General features: G+C 44.4%; 1 protein-coding gene across 1 annotated transcript; it reads right to left on the bottom strand.

Annotated features, from left to right (window-relative positions):
• Window positions 1–501: 501 nt before the first annotated feature.
• Window positions 502–21499, bottom strand: ISOC1 (isochorismatase domain containing 1). The gene is made up of 5 exons (XM_056124425.1): window positions 21136–21499; window positions 10167–10286; window positions 9861–10064; window positions 7458–7574; window positions 502–1704 (listed from the first exon to the last, which is right to left on the bottom strand). The coding sequence occupies exons 1-5, from the start codon at window positions 21439–21441 to the stop codon at window positions 1558–1560; spliced, it is 894 nt and encodes a 297-aa protein (XP_055980400.1). The 5' UTR covers window positions 21442–21499; the 3' UTR covers window positions 502–1557.
• Window positions 21500–22775: the final 1276 nt, after the last annotated feature.

Here is a 22775-nt window from a genome sequence, read left to right as displayed (position 1 = left end):
TTTTCTCTGGAAATGCAAAATGTCAGACCCATCCAGACCCAGTGAACTGGAGTAGAGGAGTTCCCTGAAACGTCTACATTTGCACTAGAGTATGAATAGCACTAGGTTCTTTTTATTAAAAACTTTTAAAATCTAAAAAATTCTTTGATTTTTTCATGTACAAGTATGTTGCAGAAGAGATTTTAATATACCTACAAAATTAATGTTACCACTGATGAAAGAAATTTTTCTACTTAAGTAATCAAGAAGGTCTTTCAGTAAAATTGATTTATTCCCACCTGCAAAGAATTTTCATTCTTTGAAAATCCACAAAGCGTTTTCATAGTCCCTTGGGGATTTTGAAACCATAAATATAAAAATATAAATCATAAATATAAACTCATAAATATAAAAGTCATACCTTTAAATATATGCTAGGATACGTATTCCTAGAATACTCCTGGAATATTACTCATAGAGACATTTTGGAATGCATGCAGGGGAAAAAACTTAATGCACATAAAATGTTTTAATTATTTTAATGTAAAAGACAGCAATGTTCCATATTTCACAAAATTAAAAAAGGCTTGAAAATCCTCTAATAAGTATGTAATGAAAATAAATTTATTGAAGGATAGTAATGACTACAAAATTAATATCCCAAACTATTACTGATGCCTTCTCCATTAACAATAACATTTACTGAGTAGATGGAAAAAAATACCAAACAAGAATACAGACATTTTAAAAACTACATTTTATCCAGTCTTTAACTTTTTTGCTAATCTTGTACAGACCAGAAAGCTTATTCAAGATGGCTGTACTGATTTTTAAGTAAAATCCTTCACTTATTTTAAAACAGCCTTCCGCCTCGAAAATCACTCCATCTGTTTACAAAACCAAAATTCGCAATGAACCAGTGAGTCTTTGAAATAACAATAATAAAAAAAATTCAGCTAAAAATAAACATTAGCAGAGAATTAGTAGTAGTGACCAGATAAGGAAATTAGCCTAATAAAAGGGAGATAAGTAAATACTTGCCATAATTTTGTCCGGTTAGAGCAGTGCAATTTAGTCTGCAAACTGACTGTAGGGGTTCAGGCAGGCGACACCATCCACAGTCCTGTTTTCAGATTCTCAGACAAAATCCGTTTTCACTCAACCCGGAGAGAGCAAAAGCACTGAAACCACACTAAAACCTCAAGATACACTGTACAGTAACCAGTACCTTCTGTCTCTCTCTCTAAAGTGCACAGCTCAATGAAACTTAAGAGTGTGCACCTCTGCAAGTGCTCATCAGTGAGGACAGTACAAAAAAAAGGGGCACCTCTGTTATCTCTATGTTGTTCCAACAAATAAAAGCAGTGACAGATGAAGTGGGGAGGCAGCACCAGAAGCCCTGGACATGGTCACTAAACGCTGGTACCCAAATGACCTAATTGGTTACAGTTTATTAAGAGGTGCAAAAAAAGGAGTTAGTTTGTAACTTAATTTTTTAATTCTGGTCCAGATGAGAGCTTTTCTGGGCTCCCAGTCCCGTGCCCGAGGGGCAAGCAGAGGACCAGTCCCTCACCAGGTCTATACTTTAGACAGCAGGCCTGACTCTGGCGCGCTCGCCTTAATGAGGTTCTGGATTTCCTTGAACTTCGGATGATCTTTATCGGCCACCAGCTGCAGCAGAACAGCCTCGCTTGTTGTTACGATGATCCCAGTTCGAGCAAGACGCTTTGAGAAAAAGAAAAAAAGACACAACAAACTCCACATCAAGAAGTCAGACAGAGAATGATCTTGCACAGGTCTCAGATCTCTTAGGATTCTTCTCAACATCAGCCAAATGGATGAGAAACCAAGTCAAAGCCAGCAGAAAGGCACTATTAAATGAGTCTTATGTATGACAGGGACAGAAGGGAGATCTGGATCCTGGCTATAAACCATAAGTGAAAGGAAATGAATCCACGTCTCACCAGCACTTATCACTTGCTTGGACACTCAACCACTTCGTTTCCCAAACACAACCTGCTTTGAGAATGTTTGCACCGCACCTTTCACACCTTCATCTACTCAGCTAAGGGTGGCTTTAACTACAGTGTATTTTAAATTCTCATTTATATTCAGCTCTTTTTGCTGAAATAAAGGTGACTTTGGGCCAGGGAGACAGTACAGGAGGTAATATGATTGCCTTGCATGCAGCTGATCATGGTTGATCCCCAGCAACATTATATGGATGGGATTCAGGATGGTCCCCAAAGCACAAAGCCAGAAATAGCTCCTGAGCACTGCTAGGTGCGGGAAGGAAGGAAGGAAGGAAGGAAGGAAGGAAGGAAGGAAGGAAGGAAGGAAGGAAGGAAGGAAGGAAGGGAGGGAGGGAGGGAGGGAGGGAGGGAGGGAGGGAGGGTTCATCGATATCTCTACTTCTACAGGTGAACTGAGGTAATGATACAGCATGAGGCTGTGGTGTGTGAGTGAGTATCGGGTATGTAGATCAGGCATTTAGTACCTATTTTTTTTTTATAAAGGAGGGGCAATACCTCATTAGTTGTATTATAGGTATGATTGTAGCTGCCCACCATATTTCTATTCATTAGAAATATGTCATCTAATTTTTAAAAATTAAAAAGTTTAATTGCTTTGAGATCATTGTAAGAATTAAAATAATGATTCCTTAATTTCTTTTTTCTCCTTTAAAACTGCCGACATGGGGGCTGGAGCTATAGCACAGTGGGTAGGGCATTTGCCTTGCATGCGGCTGACTGGGGCTTGATTCCCAGCATCCCGTATGGTCCCCCAAGCACCGTCAGGAGTGATTACTGTGTGCAGAGACAGGAGTAACCCCTGAGCATTGCCGGGTGTTACCCCAAAAAGCAAAAACAAAACAAAACAAAACAACTGCCAACATGTAGTATATGAGTCGTTTCCCTAAGAGGGCCCTTGTTGGATGCTCTTTCACTGTTGCTGGGAATACTGACTGGTCCAGACTTTTTGGAAAACAATATGGGCATTCTTTCAAAAACTAGAAATTGAACTTCCATATGAGCCATCAATACCAATTCTGGGAATATATCCCGAGGGTGCAAAAAAAGCACAGTAGAAATGACATCTGCACCTGTATGTTCACTGCAGCACTGTTCACAATAGCCAGAATCTGGAAACAACCCGAGTGCCCGAGAACAGATGACTAGTTAAAGAAACTTTGGTACATTTACACAATGGAATACCATGCAGCTGTTAGGAAAGATGAAGTCATGAAATTTGCTTATAGGTGAATGGACAGGGCGTATCATGCTAAGTGAAATGAGTCAGAAGGAGACGGACAGACATAGAAGGATGCACTCGTTTGTGGAATATAAAATAACATAGTATGAGACTGACACCCAAGGACAGTAGACACAAGGGCCAGGAATATTGCCCCATAGTTGGAATCCTGTCTCATGAGGTAGGGGAGAAGGCAGCTTGAATAGAGAAGGATCACTAAGTCAGTGATGGTTGGAGGAATCGTTTGGTATGGGAGACGTGTGCTGAAAGTAGACAGAAGACCAAATGTGATAGCCTGTCAGTAAATATATTGCAAACCATAATGCCCAGAAGTAGAGAGTATGGGGGAAATTGCCTGCCACAGAGGGAGGGAGAGGGTGGAAAGGGAGGGGGTATACTGGGGACATTGGTGGTAGAGAATGTGCACTGATGAAGGGATGGGTGTTCAATCACTGTATGACTGAAACTCAAACATGAAAGCTTTGTAACTGTATCTCACAGTGATTCAATTACAAAAAAAATTTAAAAAACCAAAGAGGGTCCTTGTTTAGAAATGATTGGTGGTAGCAGAAAAGTCGGCTGTAAAGTTTAAGAATGTGTCTGTGGATAAGAAAGAAGCCATCGTAAATGTTTATCACTAAACCAGGGTATAAAATTTAAGCTTGTAAAAAGATCCACTGACAATTCAAGCAATGTCTGTGCCAAACCATGCCAGTGGAACAGACTAAAGAAAAAAAAACAGAATTCTCATGGAGGGAGAGAGGCATGGAATGGGAGGAGGAAAGTAAAGAAAAAAAGTGAAGGGAGAAAAGGAAAGGAGGAGAGGATTGAGAGGAGAATTCTAGAGAAGAGAATTTCTGGTGGAATTTGAAACAGAATCCTGAGGGAGAAAACTTGGTTAACTGTTCTCCCAAGAAGCACCATTTACAAGAAGCACAGAAGATAAGGTGGGGAGAAAACAAAACAATCCCTAAGTAAGTCAGAAGAAAAGAGCCCGATGAGGCCCTGCTTGGGGTCACTGAGAAGGAATCGCTCCAGTAAGTCAGTGCAGCCCTGTGTGGTGAGAGGAAAATCGGGCTGAAAGAAGGGGTGCCGCTCCGCAGGCATACCTGCCCCTGGCACACTCTTCCCGCCCAAGGACCTGGGAGGGGGCGAGGATATAGCACGGTCCGCTCCACAGAAAATCAGTCTGGCCCACGACATCAGAATAGAGGATGCAGGGCTCAGGACTCTTAGAGGAGGGGGAAAGCCGAGCCCACAGCTGGAGTCAGTCCTTCAAGCAACAACAAATACGGGGAGGGAAGGCAGATCAGGACATCATTTCTGAGTATTTTCAAGATTTCAAGAACCGAGATGCCTCCTCCTCTCACTCAGTCAATTTCTGACCATCATTTCAAGCTCTGCAGAAATCTCAGAAGGCTATGTGCCGGCTCCAGGGCCGGGAGGGCCGGGCACAGGAGCCAAGCTCAGTGGCCCGGCATTGGCTTCTCTGCGCCTCCGTGAGTCCTCGAGGGATCTGAGCTGAGCCCCCAGTGATTTCCAGGGCCCAGTGAGCCAACCAGGCTCGGTTCTCATGACTCTTCTTGTCACCTAGAGAAACAGGAAACCCTAGTCCCAGGACTGAGGAAGCCCAGAAAAAAGATGTAGCTCTCCCAACTGCTCTGCTGACAGCGTGCCCAGGCTGCTCCGCCAGTGCCCGCAGTGGCTGATGACCTGGGGAAGTGAGCAGACCAGAGGTCCAAAAGCCTTTCGGAGCAAACCAAAACCTGCAGAGTAGGACTTAGCTTTCAGACTAACACGGGAGCTGGGGGAGCTAAAGAGGGGCACTGAACGACTCGGGACACCAATCAGACTCAGAATCAGTCGGACTAATTCTGTCCGACTCAGTGACGGGGAGGTGAGGCTCGCAGGCTGTGCATAGCCCCAGCCAAAAGGGCTCAGAGGACTGTGCCCATGTTGATGGCCCAGTCTAATGCCCCAGCAGTGCAGGGAACCCCAAGCACCAAGCTAGTAGCAGTCCCTGAGCACCTCCCGGTGTGGCTTCCTCCCAGAAAAGGAAGTGGTGATGCAAACCCTTGGTGGACACAGGGCCAGGGCTTCAATGTCTTTCCAAGTTCTCCCCCTCCGCTTGTGCAATGCATCCAATTAGAGCAAAGGAAAGGGCCAGCTCCTCTGACCCTGCAATTGGAAAATGCAAGAACTGCCTGAGAGGTGGGAGGGATATAGGACTCTTCAAATTGCCAAGTAACACTGAAAACTCTCCTAGCACATGAGGACACCGGGTTTAAGAGAGAGCTGCATTCCCCAGAGCTGCACATTTATTCTACAGTTACTCAGGGAAAGCATTAATTCCTGAAGGATGGGACGTGCTCAACAACCTTGCTGAGTGAAGCACACACCATAGACTCTGGCACGGTGGAAGCCTCTCTAGAGGCACAATAAATCTTTTACCACAACGATATTAACAGGCATTGTACACCATTTCGGGAATTCTCTTTAGTGTTGTTCTCAGGGAACTGAGAGGAGGTGAGCTGATGAGACTGTGATTTTCACTTGAAGAGTCACAGAAAAATGGGAAAATGTCTTATTTCTCCCAATAATTTAGGAACAAAGAAAACCGCTCCCGACCAAAAAAAAAAAAAAAAAAAAAAAAGGATAAATCTGAAGTGGGGGGCAGGTTTCCATCAATATCCGACAGGATTCTTTTCCCCTTTCCAGCAATGACATGTCAATCCAAGGTGATGCTGAGCACTGCTAGGTGTGGGAAGGAAGAGAAGGAACCGAGGAAGGGAGGGAGGGAGGGAGGGAGGGAGCCAGGAAGGGTACCCACTGGCAGTATGTGCATGCGGCTCTGAGTTCCCGCTGCGATCATACTGACGTTTTGCTGTTACTCTTTTATTTTCATTATTCTTACTTGGTTTGTTGTTGTTCATGTTGTTCCCTTCATGTGATTAGTCTTACCAGACTTACACAAGCACTTGCGGGCTGGGGAGATAGCCCAGTGAACTGCAGGGCATGCACTGAATGCAAGAGGCCCTGCACCACATGGTCCCCAAGCACCCAGCCAAGAGTGGTCCCTGAACAGTTACAGCCCTAACACCAAACACACACACACACACACACACACACACACACACACACACACACATGCACACACACGCAGATAGTTCCCAAGACTCCAGCCCCGAAGGCCTGGTGTGAGAAATTCTGTGAAGGAAAGGAAAGAATATGGTCAGAGTATAATTTGTGTCATAAAAGACTCGCATATACATGTGCCATCTGAAGGTCTCAAAAATAGTTCTGCTTCCTATTATAAGTAAGATCCATTGAACTTGGCAACTGGATCAACATACATTATTCTAAGATTATTAAAGTTGGAATTAAATATGAGAAAAGACAAGAGAGACAGAGACAGAGTGAACAAAGAAGAGAGATCCACAGGATGGAGTCAATGTTCACAGAACTGCACAGCAGTCCCATGGTAGTCCTTTTTAAAATGGTCAGGGAATAGATATGCTAAGGCCACTGCAATGCAACAGAAGAAAGAATCATTTGGGGTGGAGGGAAAGATAGTACAGGGGCAAAGGTACTTGCCTTGACACTGTCAACCTATTAGATCCCTGGCACCACATACAGTTTCCCACAAAGATAACAAAGACTGATTGAGCATCAGGCCCTCAGCTCCATTCTGACTCTCTCATGCAAAACACCAAGTAACCCTGTATACGAATATGTCTGGTCAGGACATTGCTCTATCCCCAGAAATTCAAGTCTGAGGAAACCTAATACAAGGTGGAACTGGGCTTAGGCCCACCATGTCCTCAGTTTTGGTTAAATCTAAGCTAGCTAAGCCCAAGTAAGTTGTTTTTTAAGTTGCAAATCTTTGAATGGTTCAATGAGGCTCTAGACTACGAAAGCTATGGCTCTCTCTTCTTTAAGACTACCACTTAATTCATCTGTGAAACTATAGCAAACACCAATATGGTCAGAGAAAATGTGAGAGAAACTTTTGGCACTACTATAAATCTATGATGACTTGAGACATTACAGAGGAATTGGTGGAAATACCTCCCAGGACACTGAGCATCTTCAAGACTGGAAATCAACAATATCCTCAGATTAAATTCAAGTGAAAGAGGCAAATCTTTCATTCTGGGTCAATACTGCATTCTTCAAACGTACTGAGAAAACTTGAAAACGGAGTTACTTTAAAGCAGGACATTTACCTCAAGAGCAAACATCCGATCCATCATGCTTCTCGAAGAGGTGGCATCAGCAACAATGTGAACCTCAATACCCCGGCCAACGAGCTCCAGAGCTGTTTGCTGGATACACACATGAGTCTAGTAGGAAATTGCAAAGACATAATGTAATAACATGGGAAAAAAGTTTATAAATGTGTACCATAGGATCAAGCAGAAAAAGCACACCAGGTTTAATAATACTCTATCCTCCATCCAGTTTGGCCTCCAGTGAGATGATCTTGACACCCTGACACGGAACAGCAATTTTGGCTTTGTTTTCTTCTGTGAAATCAGGAACTTGGATCTTGTTCCTCATACTAGAAGCCTTGAGCATATTCTTAGGGCTCTCAAGAAAATTAAAGATTTTCATCTATGTCATCCTGGATGATCTTTATAACAAGGATTACTACCATCCAGCTTTGAGGCCAATGCAGCTGGGCTTAGTTTTGAATTCATGTCTAGGGTCTGACATAAAAGATGAGGCCACATTGCTATAAGCTGAGAAAATACTGGGACAAGTAGTCTCATGACCATTTATAGCACAGGTAAGCTATGTACCAAATAATTGTGACTCGGGCACAAATACTCAGTGTGCATCGGCTGCAAGTGGATTATATAGCTTCCATCACTGTAAGAACTACCTTATGACAACATACCACCAGAGAAAAGAATAAAAATGAGATTCCGCAAAACTATATTGTTCATCCAGTGGAAGCAGACTTCAATACCGCCACTATGTCAACAGCATCCCCATAGGATGCAAGGGTTTTGAAGAATTATCAGCTGTCATCTCATTGAAACAAGCACCGGAAGACTGCTCAAAGATGATTCTGATTAGGCATGAGGGCTAATGATGATGAACAAGCAACAAGGCACAAAAGTCAGCATTTAGTCTGACATTTATACCAACAGGTTTTCTCTATGCAGTATTACAGAAAAGAAAATACAGAAATATTTTATATGCAGCTAATGAGGTGATGTCACTGTCACTGTCCTTCCGTTGTTCATCGATTTTCTCAAGCAGGCTCAGTAATGTCTCCATTTTGAGACTTGTTGTTACTGTGTTTGGCATATTGCATACGTCACGGGGAGCTTGCCAGGCTTTGCCGTGCGGGCAAGATATTCTCAGTAGCTTGCCGGGCTCTCTGAGAGGGACAGAGGAATCGAATCCGGCTCGGCCGGGCTGTGATATCTTTTACTATTTACTATAACCATAAAAACAAAACATCTTAAGTTACATTATTTAAAATTCATTTGACATTTTACTAATTTTTACTTTCATTTACTAGTTATTTAATAGTGTAACATATCCCCCAAAAAACCTTATCCAATTTTTTAAAGATCAATTTAACTTAGTATTAGGTATCCAAGAGTATTTTTTTCTTTAAAGTAGTATACACAGGATTCAAATGTGAAGGACAATGAGCCACATGACTTTAAGGTTTTTCTAGTCCAAAAATAGGACCAAGGTGATATTTAAAAATACATAAATAAAAATAATGTCTTTGGTGAAAATGGAGTGATTAAAAGAATAGGCTCAACAGGAGGATAGCCCCATGGCTTGGAAGCCAATCTCATGTGCTGTGGGAAAAGGCAGGAGGGAGGGAGAAGAGACCACTAAGTAAATGATGGTTGGAGGGATTGCTCAGGATGGTAGATGTATACTGAAAGTAGACTATGGACCAAACATGATGGCTGCTTAGTGCCTATACTGCAAACCACAGCACCCAAAAGGAGAGAGAAAGAGGGAATGTGTCTGCCACAGAGGCAGGGGGAGGGAAGAAGTGGGGGTGCGGGAAGGACACTGGGAACATTGGTGGTGGAGAAAGGGCACTGGTGGTGGGATGGGTACTTGATCATTGTATGACTGAAATGTAAACACGAAGAGGTGGGGGTGGCAAGAGGGACACTGGGAACATTGGTGGTGGAGAAAGGGCACTGGTAATGGGATGGGTACTCGATCATTGTATGACTGAAACGTAAACACGAAAATTTGTCAGTCTATAACTGTATTTCATGGTGATTCACTAAAATTTGAAAAAAAAAGAATTGGCTCAAGAATCAATCACCTATATTCAAACCTAACTACATCCTTTTTTAGCTGTTTAACCTTGGATAAGCTGTTGGCATCTCTGTGATTTAGTTTTCTCATCTATAATATGCACACAGTAAGTTCATTGGGTCGATGTGAGAGTTTAATGAGTTAACAGATGCAAAGTGTTTAGCTCCATGTCATGAATTCAGTTATCACTGAATCAATGGTAGAAGGTATTCTTCATCATTAACTCCTACCAGGTTTTTAATAAACAAGACAAAACTCTGCCTCTGGAAATACCAATTTTTCTACAAATAATATTGTGCTGAAACCTAATAACAAGTACTTACTTCTACTCCAAATAACACAACACTCCGAACTCCAGGAATTTCTGCTAATGCCGCTTCTACTTCTGGCAACACCATGGAAAACTTCGTCTTGGGAAGTACTAACTTTACACCTGTTAAATCGATTTCTTGAACAGTGCTTCCCAGGCCTTTAGGGTACTGTTCTGTGACTATAACTGGAATTCCTAAAATCCGGGCACCTTGTAACTGAAAAAGTAAACAGACATGAGAACAGTGAGCTAGACACACAATTGCATATATGAGTGTATCATACTTTGGAAATATGAAAAAAATATAAGATAAGCATACCAATCTTTGTCCAACACTAATAATATCTCCAAAATACTTGATGGCTGGTCGAAACCTTTCCTGCATGTCACAGCAAAAAAATACAGTGCTGGAAGGTGTAAGATTTCCCAGGGTAGTAAGCTGAGGAAAGAAGGAAAAAGAATGACTTAGAACTCGTTATACAGTGATACTGATTTTCAGTGGAGGTCAATAAAGGATGAAAAACATTCCTACTGTTCGGTACAGCAAGTCAATTTCTAGAACTAATAATCAAAATAAATGATGTGAATGATAAAAAAATATATAGAATGCTATTCACTGAATTGCTTCTAGAGTAAAAATTAGAAAATAAAAGGACTCAATAATGTATAGTCGAAGTGACATCTGCAATTGTTTGTTCATTGCAGCACTCTTTACAATAGCCAGAATCTGGAAAAATCCTGAGTGCCCGAGAACAGGTGACTGGTTAAAGAAACTTTGGTACATTTACACAATGGAGTACTATGTAGCTGTTAGAAAAGATGAAGTTATGAAATTTACATACAAGTGGTACTACATGGAAAGTACCATGTTAAGCGAAATGAGTCAGAAAGAGCGGGATAGACACAGAAAGATTGCATTCATCTGGGGAACATAAAGCAACAAAATGGAAGAATAACACCCAGGAGTGGCTGAGATTAGTACCAGGAATTTTGCTTCATGACTTGAAGGCCGGCCACATGTGCTAGGTGAAAAGGAAGCTCAGATAGAGAAGAGAGCACCAAATAAAGGGTGTTGTGAGACCCTCCCAGGGTGGGAGAAGCATGCTAAAAGTAGTCTATAGACCAAACACGATTGCTACTCAATGCCTCTCTTGCAAAACACAGTACCCAAAAGAAGAGAGAGAGAACAAGGGGGAATGCCCTGCCACAGAGGCAGGGTGGGACAGGGGGGATGGGGGGTGGGAAGGATGCTAGGACCCGTGGTGGTGGAGGATGAGCACTGGTGAAGGGATGGGTACTTGATCATTGTATAACTGAAACCCAAGCACAAAATTTTATAGGTCTATAACTGTACCTCATGGTGTTTCACTAATAAAAAAAAAGGACTCAATAATATAGAAACAATTTAATAAATTCATATGACAAAAATATTATAGCCAGCTAAAAGAACAGGTAATTCATGGCTTTCAATACTTCATATTACTACTTAAAACAGGGACCCCAGGGACACTCCTAAGGATGACTGGTCCAGTAATACAGGTCTGGCAGTGCTGTTCAGGACCTGTGGGCCCAGGCCTAAGGGGGAGACACCCGACAGTGTAGGAGGAGAGGTACTGTTCCGTGAGATGGAACTTAATCATACAAAGATATGCTCCATTATATGCTCCATTTCTTTGACCCAACTCTCCAGCCCCTATTAAACAAGTAATGCCGAGCGTTACTGCTTCATCTTGGCTGTTCTCAAATGCATGGGTATGATGTATATATAAAAACTTGAGACAGTTTTCAAAAAAAAAATTCCTCTTTATAACAAAATTTTCCAAATTCTCAGTAGACATTAAATGTTGGTCACAAAGCAGTATCTTTCTTCCGTAACATTTCAAGTGTAGGGCCCAGGAACCGGCTTGCTAAAAGCATTCAATCCCCACATGAGCTAAGCATAGTCCTGCCAGCTGTTTCCTGGGCAAGCACCATGACTATAAGTGAAGGCACCCAGGCAGCACTGAGGCTGGGTATGGGATCTCTGCAACCAAACATGGGACTCCTAGTTAGCACCGAAAGCATGAGCATCACAACCAATCCCCCTACCCTACCCCCACCCTCACCCCCAAATCATCATGATAAGAGCAACGAAAGGTGGTGGGAAATGGGCACTGGTGGAGGGATGGATATTTGATCATTGTATACTTGAAACCCAAGCACAAAAATTTGTAAGTCTACAACAGTACCTCATGATGTCTCACTAATAAAAAAGAATAATAATAATAATAAAAGACAAGAGATAAAAACAAGACTGTCACTGTCCTACCGTTGTTCATCGATTTGCTCGAGCGGGCCCAGTAACATCTCCATTATGACAATTGTTACTGTGTTTGGCATACTGAATATGTCACAGGTAGCTTGCCAGGCTTTACAGTGTGGGCGAGATACTCTCGGTAGCTTGCCGGTCTCTCCAAGAGGGGAGGAGGAATTGAACTCGGGTCGGCCATGTTGGCCACTTGCAAAGAAAACGCCCTATCATCTGTGCTATCGCTCCAGCCCCCCCCCAAAAAGACAAAAAAAGTTACTAAAAATAATACAACATATGGACCAAACATGATGGCTGCTTGTTTCCTGTACTGCAAACCATAACACCCATAAGGGCAGAGAGAATAAGAGGGATTGTGCCTGCAACAGAGGCAGAAGGTGGGTAGGGGTGGGGGTGAGGGAGGGATACTGGGAAAATTGGGGGAGGAGAATGGGCACTGGTGGAGGGATGGGTACTTGAACATTGTTTGACTGAAACGCAATAATGAAAGTCTGTAAATGAAAGTCTGTAAATGTATCTCACAATGATTCATTAAAATAAAAAATTAATAATAATCGTCCTTCACGCCCTACCGAGGTCACGAGTTGCCCCACAACTAGCGGCTCTCCGGCACGGCCATGGGTCCAGAGGCAAAAGGACTTTGTCCAGAGCCCAGCAGCTTGGGCAGAAAAGTGAATGGACCAAGCCTTAAACTATGGTGCCATGCCTCCCGGGAGGGAAAGGGTGTTGCTCCCCCCCACCCCCCACCCCACCCCCGCTGCAAGGTGGCCACTGCCTCAGAGCTTATTGGAAAGCCAGGTATGAGCCTGCACTGATGAGGCTACTGCAGTCTCATGGGAAGGGGGGCGGTACCAGCTCATCCTTCACGCCCTATCTTGGTCACGAGTTGCCCCCCCATGAGTGGCTCTCCAGCACAGCCATAACACCAGACACACAGAAAACAATCTCATAATTATCTGGCTCTTGGCAGAAATCCCAAATCACGCAGCCGCGATAGTGGCAGCGCAACATTATATGATTCTCGTAACCAGCTATAGAAAACAAAATATTTCACAGTGCCTTTTCAGCATTTCTAATTGTTGGGGGAGGGAATTTTAAACAATAATGGTGCATCTTTTGTCAAAATAATGAATGTAATCAATGTAGAGAAGAGTTAAAGAAATCATCTGCCTCACAGGCATGGGGGGCGGTATGTTGGGGTTCTTGGTGGTGAAAAATGAGTACCCGTGAAGGGAAAGGTGTTTGATCAATGTATGACCGAGACTTAAACCTGAAAGCTTTGTAACTTTTCCCACAGTGGTTCAATAAATAGTTATAAGAAGAAAAAATAATAATAATAATAATAACAAACTTCGGGTTCCCAGGTATCTAGGGGTGGTTTAGGACACACTGCAAAGGCAGTTTGCTTGGAACTGGCTGTTACAAGTAATAGTAAAGCAACACAGCCAACCTCTTACCACAATGAAAAACAGACTGAAGGAAGTAAAGTAAACTGAGGTTTGTTAGAGGACCAGTGTGCTACAGCTTACACTTGCTTTTCATTTCAACTCTCATATTTTACCAAAGACTATGGAACTACGTCAATGGATATTCCTAATCAGTTTGGTTGGCTGAATTCTAAATTGACAGAATGCTATTAACTAATCAGAAAAACGGCCTCAAGGCAGGCAAACCATTATCAGTAAGAAACCAAGGCTAAAGGAGAAAAGATTCCAAACAGAATAAGTAGATCAAAACTCAAAGAGCTTTAGCGTCCAGGGCTCTGTTGAAGCAGCAGCCAACTGTACATAATTTATAAACTGAGACAACAGCTTTCAGGCAGAATCATTAAGAAAATGTTAAATTATGTATTTCAGGGGGATTAGATTAGAAAATGATCAGAATATCCCAAACTAGGAGACTGAAAACAACAACACCTTTCGTCACCCAGAAAACCTATAATTTCGGAGACTGGCATTCTCCTACATGACCTGATAACTGGTGCTTCTCTGTCATTCACTCCAGTCCCAGGGTTTCAGCCCTAGGCAAGGACCCACCTCCAATACAAGAAATATCAATCACAGACAGGGGTCGGAAATGAAGCCTTGAAATCCTGAGCACTTTGAAAAACCTTCTGCACATAGGAACTCATCATCTATCAACCCCCAGCAAAGAAAGAGGCCAGAGTTCAGTGAAGCAAGATGCGCATTTCGGCAGAGAGGACTGGTGATAATTGAGTGTATCCAAAAGGTGTTAATTTAGTACATCAAAAAGGAGTAGTTCCTGAGTACAGAGTCAGGAGTAACTCTTGAGTAATTGCTGGCTGTGACAATTATAAAAAATAAAAATAAAAACAAATCGAAAAAAGGTGTAGAAACTCTCCAAGGAGTTGGGAATTTAACTGCTGACACCCCCCCTCCCCCACCACCACCAAGTGTTCTGCAGCACTTGAACATTCATTCTTTGGGAGTATAGAGAGACATGGCAAAGATGGCCAAGCCAGGCATTAGAAGGAAGGCAGACCAGCGAGCACCCTGCTCTGACTCTGACAGGCTGAGTGACTCCCAAGTTCTTACCTACAGCGAAGGTGAGAAAACCACCAGAAGAGTGAACTTTCTACGGAAAGAAAGACCTGCCGGATACTCCTCTAAACCTGTCAAGGTCACCAACAACAATGAAAGCCCGAGAAACAGCCCAGCCCAGAAGCACCTAAGGAGTTAGGCCAGCTGAAAGCAATCATTATATTGGACCAGACCTGGGAATATCAAAAGTGTGATAGGGAAGAGCTAGTAAGAAAACCCCAATAAAGTGGAGAGCTCGGTTAACAGACTACTCTACTGACAAGGTTCCTCAGCTTGGGAAAATGTGACAGCCAAGTTAAATGACAAGAGAAGTGATGTAAAGGAAGTCCAGGCACTTAGATACTCTGTTCTACTATTGTAGCTCTACTGTAACTCCAACACTACTCTAAAATAAAACCTTTATTTAAGAAATGGAGTCTCGATATGCCAGTAACTGGGGAGGAAAAATACTAATTTATGAACGACCTTCATACCATACAAGCCAAAAGGAGACTTGGAGGCTATCAAAATCCCCCAGCTGTGTCCTTCCGGCCTCTCTCCCAGTTCTACATACATTCAAATAGCTTGCGATAAAATTACTTATCAATTGGAACTCAGGGATTTTTCTTACTTGACTCATTTAAATTTTTCTGACAACCAACCTTGCAGATAACAAATAATATTGCCCACCAAAACCACTTACAGGCAAATCCTAACATAGTAAATTTAAAGCATATTCATTCAGTAATTACGAATTACTGAATTACACTTCAAGCAGCACACAAAAAATCTTATGTAAAAATACCAGTATAAACAGACCTTCATATCCCTATATATATATTCCTGTACATACATAAAAAATAATTTCAAATAAATTCTGCATGTTTAAATATGAAAGGTTGATCATATCTGACATCCTTAAGCAAGTTAAGAAAATATGACTAAACCTTTTGTTGCCTGTTTTTAGAATTGTCACAATTGCAATTTGACCTTGCATGTCATAGTCAGAAGGGTTTTCATTCCATTATTATGATGACAGTATTTGCTATTGTTTATCACCAGTTTCATATCCTCCCCTCTGAATTTTGACTGGACTTTAATACTGTCAGAGTCCTACTGGGGATCACCTCTTCTTGTCTGGTGTCTTCAGTCACTCTGGACAGGTCCCTAGGGTTCTGATCTTGCAAACTGATACACTGGACACCAGCCTGTTCTCAACAGGATGCAAGAAGAATGTTCTGTTGAATTGTGGCCTGACCCCCATTCAAATGTGGAATTTCCAATTGCCATCATACCTCTGAGTGGCCTTAGCTGAAAAATAAATCATTGGAAATATCGTGAGTTAAGAAGAGGTCATCCCAAAGAGGGGTGGGTGCCTAATCCAACACAACAGGTATCCTATACAGAAGACAGTTGCACCCTGAATGTGGAAGAGGAGATCAAGTCTGACCAGGTCTCTGCCAAAGGTAGCTGGCAAATCACCAAAAGCTGGGATCTCTCACAGCCCTCACAGCCCTCAGGAGTTAACCCTAAGGCACCTCACTTGCTCTCCTCCAGAACTCAGGGGGAAGTCACTTCTACTGTATAAATGGATCAGTTCGTTCGACTTGGTCACAGTGAGCAAACTCTTCCAAGGAGTAAACCTGCAACCTGCGGGAATGGTTCAAGTTTAGAACAGGAAATGGGATGTTCGCTAGCATTTTACAGTCCATTTGTTACAGTCACAGCATAGGCACAATGTGCCTGAGCATTCAGAGGGGGATCCAGAGTGGCAGGACTCCTCTCAGAGGTGCTTCCGAGGAAACAGCACTCCACAGATCCAGGTAAGACCTTGCTCCAACAGGGACTCACAACAGAGGTCTCTGATGTGACTCCAGGGGCCAGCCTGAAAGATCCCCAAACCACATCCCTGAGGACATTAGTATCCAAGTCCAGTTTTAATTACATGGAATTAGGCAAATCATTAACATCTCCAAAGACCATTTTCTTACTCTGTAACAATGCAAGAAAAATAGACTCTACCTCTAAGGGCTATTTCAGGGATTAAACTATAATAATACAATTCCCTAAGAATTATTAAGCTATTTTGAAAATTCTCAGCAAGGAAATATACAGTACACTCCCAAGTTTGGCTCATTAAGAAAGCTCTCTTCTAAATGAGGTTAAAGTACCATTTACTATTAAGACTCCTTAAGATATCTATAAATGACTTATACTTGTATATACATCTCCACATCCAATGCTGCCTAACTTAGTATAATTATATTACCATAGTTAGTCTGCAGAATGAAAAAAACAAATCACAAGTGGATTTCCAGAGGTCACCATGACTTACCATTATACCATCTTTTCCTGATTGGGCTTTCTTAATTTACTCTGCAAGAGAATATTATTTCACCTGCTGGGAAATTCACAGTACAGACATTAATATTCAAACTCCAGCATGTCCCTCAAATGAATTTTCACATTTGAAGTTGATTCTCTCCACCCACCTCAGAACTAGGGTCAGGAATTTCTTAAGAGGGTGACTCAGACTGGGGTAAAAGTGATGGTGCCAGATCCTGGGAATACACTGGCATCTGCCTCTACCCTGGGTTCCCCTTCGATAACTAAGGGAGATATACAAACTCTGATCATAACTCCCATTCTCAAACAATTGGCCACAGCACCCAAAGAATGTAATGCTTTAGGCAGGATCTTGATGCCAAATTCTCTCTCTCTCTCTCTCTCTCTCTTTCTCTCTCTCTCTCTCTTACACACACACCACACACACACCACATACATACACACACACACACATACACACATAACCACAGCTGTCTCCTCCCAGTGCTGGGACACAGTCTGCCTCTCTACAGACAGGTCTGGCCTGTTTCTCTACCTGTTTTTAATACTCTTTTCACCATAAAGGTTTTGTAATCAAATCAACCTCCAAACTAGCAAGTCCAATCGGGAACAGACTCATTTTCCTATCTTTTCAAACCCAGCCGCCCTTTCTTCCTTCACACCATCAACTTTTGCGTCTCCTCTTAGGAAATATCGTGTCCCTGTTTAATAGAACAGCAGTAACCAATTGCTGAGGGAGTGGATGCAGGAGCTGCATCGCTTCTAATTACCTGTCTCAGGTAAAGGTCAAAGTAACCTTCCTCAGGAAGCCCTAGTCTTCTCCCCACACAAAGCAGCTAGGGCGCTGCCCCCCTCAGCACAATGATCACACCCTCCTCTCTTTCCCTGGGGGGTCCCACCTCTGCCTCCCCCAGGAGACAAGCTGGAAATGCTGCAGGTGGTTCCATAACAAATTTACACAAGTTTCCAGGGTTGAATATTTCCATTAGTTAAAACCTGGAAAATATCTTTTGGAAAAATTGGAAGCTGTAAGTTATAAATATGACCCAATTCATCCTGCCTAATCCTCATTTACATTTCTTTTCCCGTATCTCAAAATTCCTCAGACTTCAGACTACACAGTCAGAATATAAACCATGCAGACACACAAGCCATGCTGGAAACGTGAGCTGTCACCTGAACTGGCAGCAGCCTGGCTATCATCTGGACAGTGGGTGGGTTTGGGAAAGGAAGACAACTAAAGGGCGAGGATGCCCTGGCCTAACCCTGGTAGCAGAGTCCCCACAGAAGCACCGAGGAGAGGTGAGGGAGAGTTTCCTAAGGTCATGGCAAGAGCCTCAGTACAAGCACGCACAAGCAGAGCCCTATAACAGACATTCGAGGAGACAGCTGGGGAGCCAGGATGATATCTGCTCAAAGGTCTAAATGGAGAAATAACAAGTCACACTACTTAAGCCCAGGGACTCTGTGGGGACAAGAGATGCTCCTAGTTCCTTCCTCAGGAAAAAGGCCTTACTTACCACTCCAATACCATGCCTCACTGCGGCATCACCTTGAATCTCCCTAAATGAAAGACATCTACTGCATAGAACCCTGAGCAGCAACCAAGCAATATCACAAGCTCATATTTGTAACTGGCTCTCAGTACTGCTGTATATTTTCACTAGGCACAAAAAGAGCACACAGAGGTGAGGGCTGGCTTGAGCAATGACCTTTCCATGCTTTGCAGGGTCTGCCATTCACAGGGTCCTCTTGGGAGATTTTCCTTTTTGGCCCTGCTTTTCTGCAAATGGAGGGGTTCGATCATCAGGGAAGGTATAAAAACTGGATCTTAGTTGCATTCACTGTGCCAGACAGCTGACATTCAAATGTTTGTGACATGAACTCTAATGGTCTCATTTGGCCATAAAATGTTTACATCCCTGGGATGAGATGGCAAGGTTCCAAAAAACAGTCAAATGGTCATAAAAGGGAAAAATATACTTTCTCTTCTGAGATTACATAGGTGTATACACCTTCGCTATAATATAAACACATACATAAATCAGAACACGTCTCAGCATATTGAAAGTATGTCTGCACATCCTCCATCCTCTATGTCTAAGTGGGGAAGGCAGCCGGTGGAAGAAGTCAAAATATCAAGGTCACCAAAACAAGAATATGAAAGAAAAATATTTATAAAATTTGATCAGATATTAAGTGCTATATAACTGATAACCGATGTTAAAAAATTCCTGGACTATTTAGTGAGAAAGATAACATTTTTTATAGGATGAACATGTAATGCTATTATTATAAGTATTTTAAACATCATTACGCTAAATTAACAACTGATTATCTCCTACACCAGCAAGATATTTCAAGAGCCACAATTCAGTGACGTGAATCACGTCTTTTGAAAATATCATAGCATCTTAGGTATACATATATACTTTATACATTTACAAAATGTTTTGTTGAAAAGAGTTGTAGGACTGGGGCCTTGAATTTTTCAATGAATAATCCTATCCTAGGGATGACAGGGGGAGCTTTACAGACCTGGAGGGGAGGGGTAGTAATGCTAGTTTGGCATAAGATCTTCCCACTCACTACAGGAAAGTATCACTACAGAACCTGAGGATTCCTCTTTCTTGTACAGTCCCAGGTCACCTCCGTTCATATTCAGATCCTCCCCTTATCAATGAATGTCAAAGATACATCCAATTTTTGGGGTATTTTGGAATCAATAATCTAAATAAACTGACCAGGGATGCTGTGGAGGTGTCAAATAAGTAAACTCTTGAAGACATAAAATGGGAAGCCATAAACCCCTAAAGAACCATATTCTCTAACTTCACGGGGACAGACTGCTGGGCCAATTCTGAGGCCATCAAAGACCCCACGGTCTTAGGGGCTCTCCAAGGATGGACAGTGGTCTCCGAGGATGGGAAGTGGTCTCCAAGGTTGGACAGTGGCCTCCATCAGTCTTTGCCTTTAAATACAGGGATTTTATCTAGGTTTAAATCCTTGCTCTGAGCTTCTCTGGCATGGGAGGAGGGGTGCTGGGAAATAAGGCCAATTCTGCAGCAACTATAGCTGGGGGGGAAGAGGAGGAAGCACCTGAAGAACAGTCCATTGAAAAATGACACTTGAATACTGAAATATCTTTTAACACCCCAATGCCACCTCTTGAGTTTGACTCTTTTCACTGGTCTCTCTTCTGAAAGACTGCACGGATTTCTTAAGACAAAATCAAGCAAAAACCCTTGCCGTTAGAGGTGCTACTGAAATTGCACTTTGTTGCTTCTTTTAAGATTTCCTTGGAAAAATACAAATCCTCCACTGAATCCTGAGAAAAGCATTTAGTTCAGCTGACCGAAGCGCGGAATAGCGCCAGGCTCTTTCTTTCTTCCTTTTCAGAAACGAAATTAGCTGATCACGAATCCTGCAGTCCATGAAATCAATGTTCAGCAAAAGCGGGCCGGGGTGCGAGGTGACCCCGTCCTGAGAACCAAATGACTTTTTCAACGTAAGCCATGCGTCTGTCTGTCATCAACAGATTCCACTGACAGCGGCCCCGGGAAGAGCCAAGCAAAAGGCTTTGCTCCTGCGCGCCCGGGGCTCCTGCGGCGAAGGGTCTGGAAGCAGGATCTGGGGACCGGGAAAGGGTCTCTGCGAAAGTTTGGGTTTTGGCAAGTGGTAAACACAACTCCGGGGAACCAACCCTACCCCCCAGGCTCGGCCCCGGAATCTCCTTTCCCCGTTCCGCATCAACCCGCAAAGCCGCTCCGGCTTCTACCGCACTGCCCTTCGGTTCCGCAGGAGGCTGGGACGGGCTCCGGGGCGCACGGGCGGCTGCGGGGAGCTCGGGACCACACACGTGGGGACGCGCGCGCGCGCCGCGGACAGCCGGGGTTCCCCGCCCCCGCCGCAGGCGAGGACAGCTGGTGACCGTCACCTTTGCCCTGGCCGCCGATCTGGGCCGGCGCCCAAGCTCGCGGCGGCGGGGCGGCCCTTCCCGGCCGGCCGGGCACCTGAGGAGCGCGGCGGGGGCGGGGACCGGCTGGGGAGCCCCGGGGCAACGGCGGGGCGCGCGGCCCTCCCGCGGGACCCACCTGGATCTGCAGCGGCACGAGGCGCACCTTGCAGCGCTCGCTCACCGCGAAGCCCTTGGGCAGGTCCACGTACTGGCCCCACTCCTCGGCGAAGAGCTGCACCACGAATTTGCGGTGCATGTCGATCTGATCGCCGTAGAGGCTCAGGAACTTCTGGATGAGAAGCTCGTAGCCCGCGCCGTGCGGCACGGACGAGGGCCGCGCGAAGACGGAGAAGCAGAAGAGCACGGGGACCGTGCCCGACGGCGCCGCCGCGCCCACGCCGCCGCCCGCCAGCGCCGCGACAGCCGGCTCCGCCGCCGCCATGTTCCCCGCGCGTCTGCGAGCTCCGCGCCGGCCGAGGCGCTCCTCGCGCCCGCCGCCTCCCGCCGCCGCCCCGCCCGCTCCGGAAGGCGAGGGGGCGGGTCCAGGCGCCCGCGGCCGGCGCGCGCCGCTCCCCGCCGGGGCCCGAGGCGGGGAGGGGTGAGGGGCAGGGGGTGCGCGCGCGCGCGCGCGCGGGGCGGGAGCGCCTGCGCCCGCCGCCCGGTCCGCCCCCTCCAGCCGGCCGCGCCGCCGCGCCGCCGCAGCTCCGACGGCTGCGCTGCCGAGTCCCCGCGTTAGTGCGCGCTCCAGTCCCCACGGCTTGTGGCGCCCGGTCCTCGGTCGCCTTCCCTCCTTCGGGCTGCATTCCCTGGACGTCTGGGGCTCCGAAGCTGCCTAGGTTAATCGGCAGGGGCGCGTTCCCCTGAGCCTAGTGTCAAGTCAGGTAGGGTGGCCGCAGCAATGCCACTCTATAGAAGGAGCTGATGACCTCAGGCAGAATGTCATCCCTCCTTACTCGCTAAAGCTCAGAACTTCACTTTTCCAGTCCCACGGAACACGATGTCGAGACATGGATTTCAGATCCTGCCCTCCCTCTACCGCCGTCCGTTTTGCCTCAGAAATTGAACTGGGGATTGCATTATAGCGAGATCTCAAAGGGAAAACTGGGCCTGCGTGCCGGCCGGTTTACTGTTTTCGAATGAGAATCTCCGCCTATGGAAAAGTGTCAGGAATTATGTTACTAGAAGAAAAGCACGCACTAAAGTCAGGTGGCGAGACAACAGATTTGTGGGTCAAAACACGCAGAGGGTGAATACTAAATGTTTCTCAGAAGATGGCAACGTTTGAAGCAGGATTTTGTATCGGGCATTGCTGACATTTGGCAAGAAAGCTATCTTTTGTAAACCTGGTTATCTTGTGCTGGTTTAGCAGCATCCCTGCCTAAATCTTCTCAAGAGATGCCAGCAGCTCCCTGCTCCTGCCTCGTCTTAGCAATAGCAAGATTTACACAAACTACCAAAAAAAAAAAAAAAACCAACCCTACTACCAGTGCGAATTTAACCCAGCTTGAGAACCACTGTGCAATGTTAAAATCACTCTTTGTCTTTATTAATTGCCTGGAGCGGGCTGTTGAAAACAATCTGTTTCCTGGATTTCTTCAAGAAGCTTTGAGAGATTTCTTTTCAAAATGCTTTTTGCCTGCAAATCTGTGCTAATAAAAGAAAGGTATTTCCTGCAGCTTGATTGCAAAAAAGGTATCTAGACTGATTAGACTAACTGTTTAAGCAGTCCTTCAACTTTAGTCCTGAGGCAGGACAGATTAGAGATTGTCCAAAACT

This window comes from Sorex fumeus, unplaced genomic scaffold (assembly GCF_029834395.1).
Source record: "Sorex fumeus unplaced genomic scaffold, SorFum_2.1 ptg000051l, whole genome shotgun sequence".
NCBI lineage: Eukaryota > Metazoa > Chordata > Mammalia > Eulipotyphla > Soricidae > Sorex > Sorex fumeus.
Note: the sequence above shows the minus strand (reverse complement) of the source record. Positions and strands in the feature narration are given on the sequence as shown.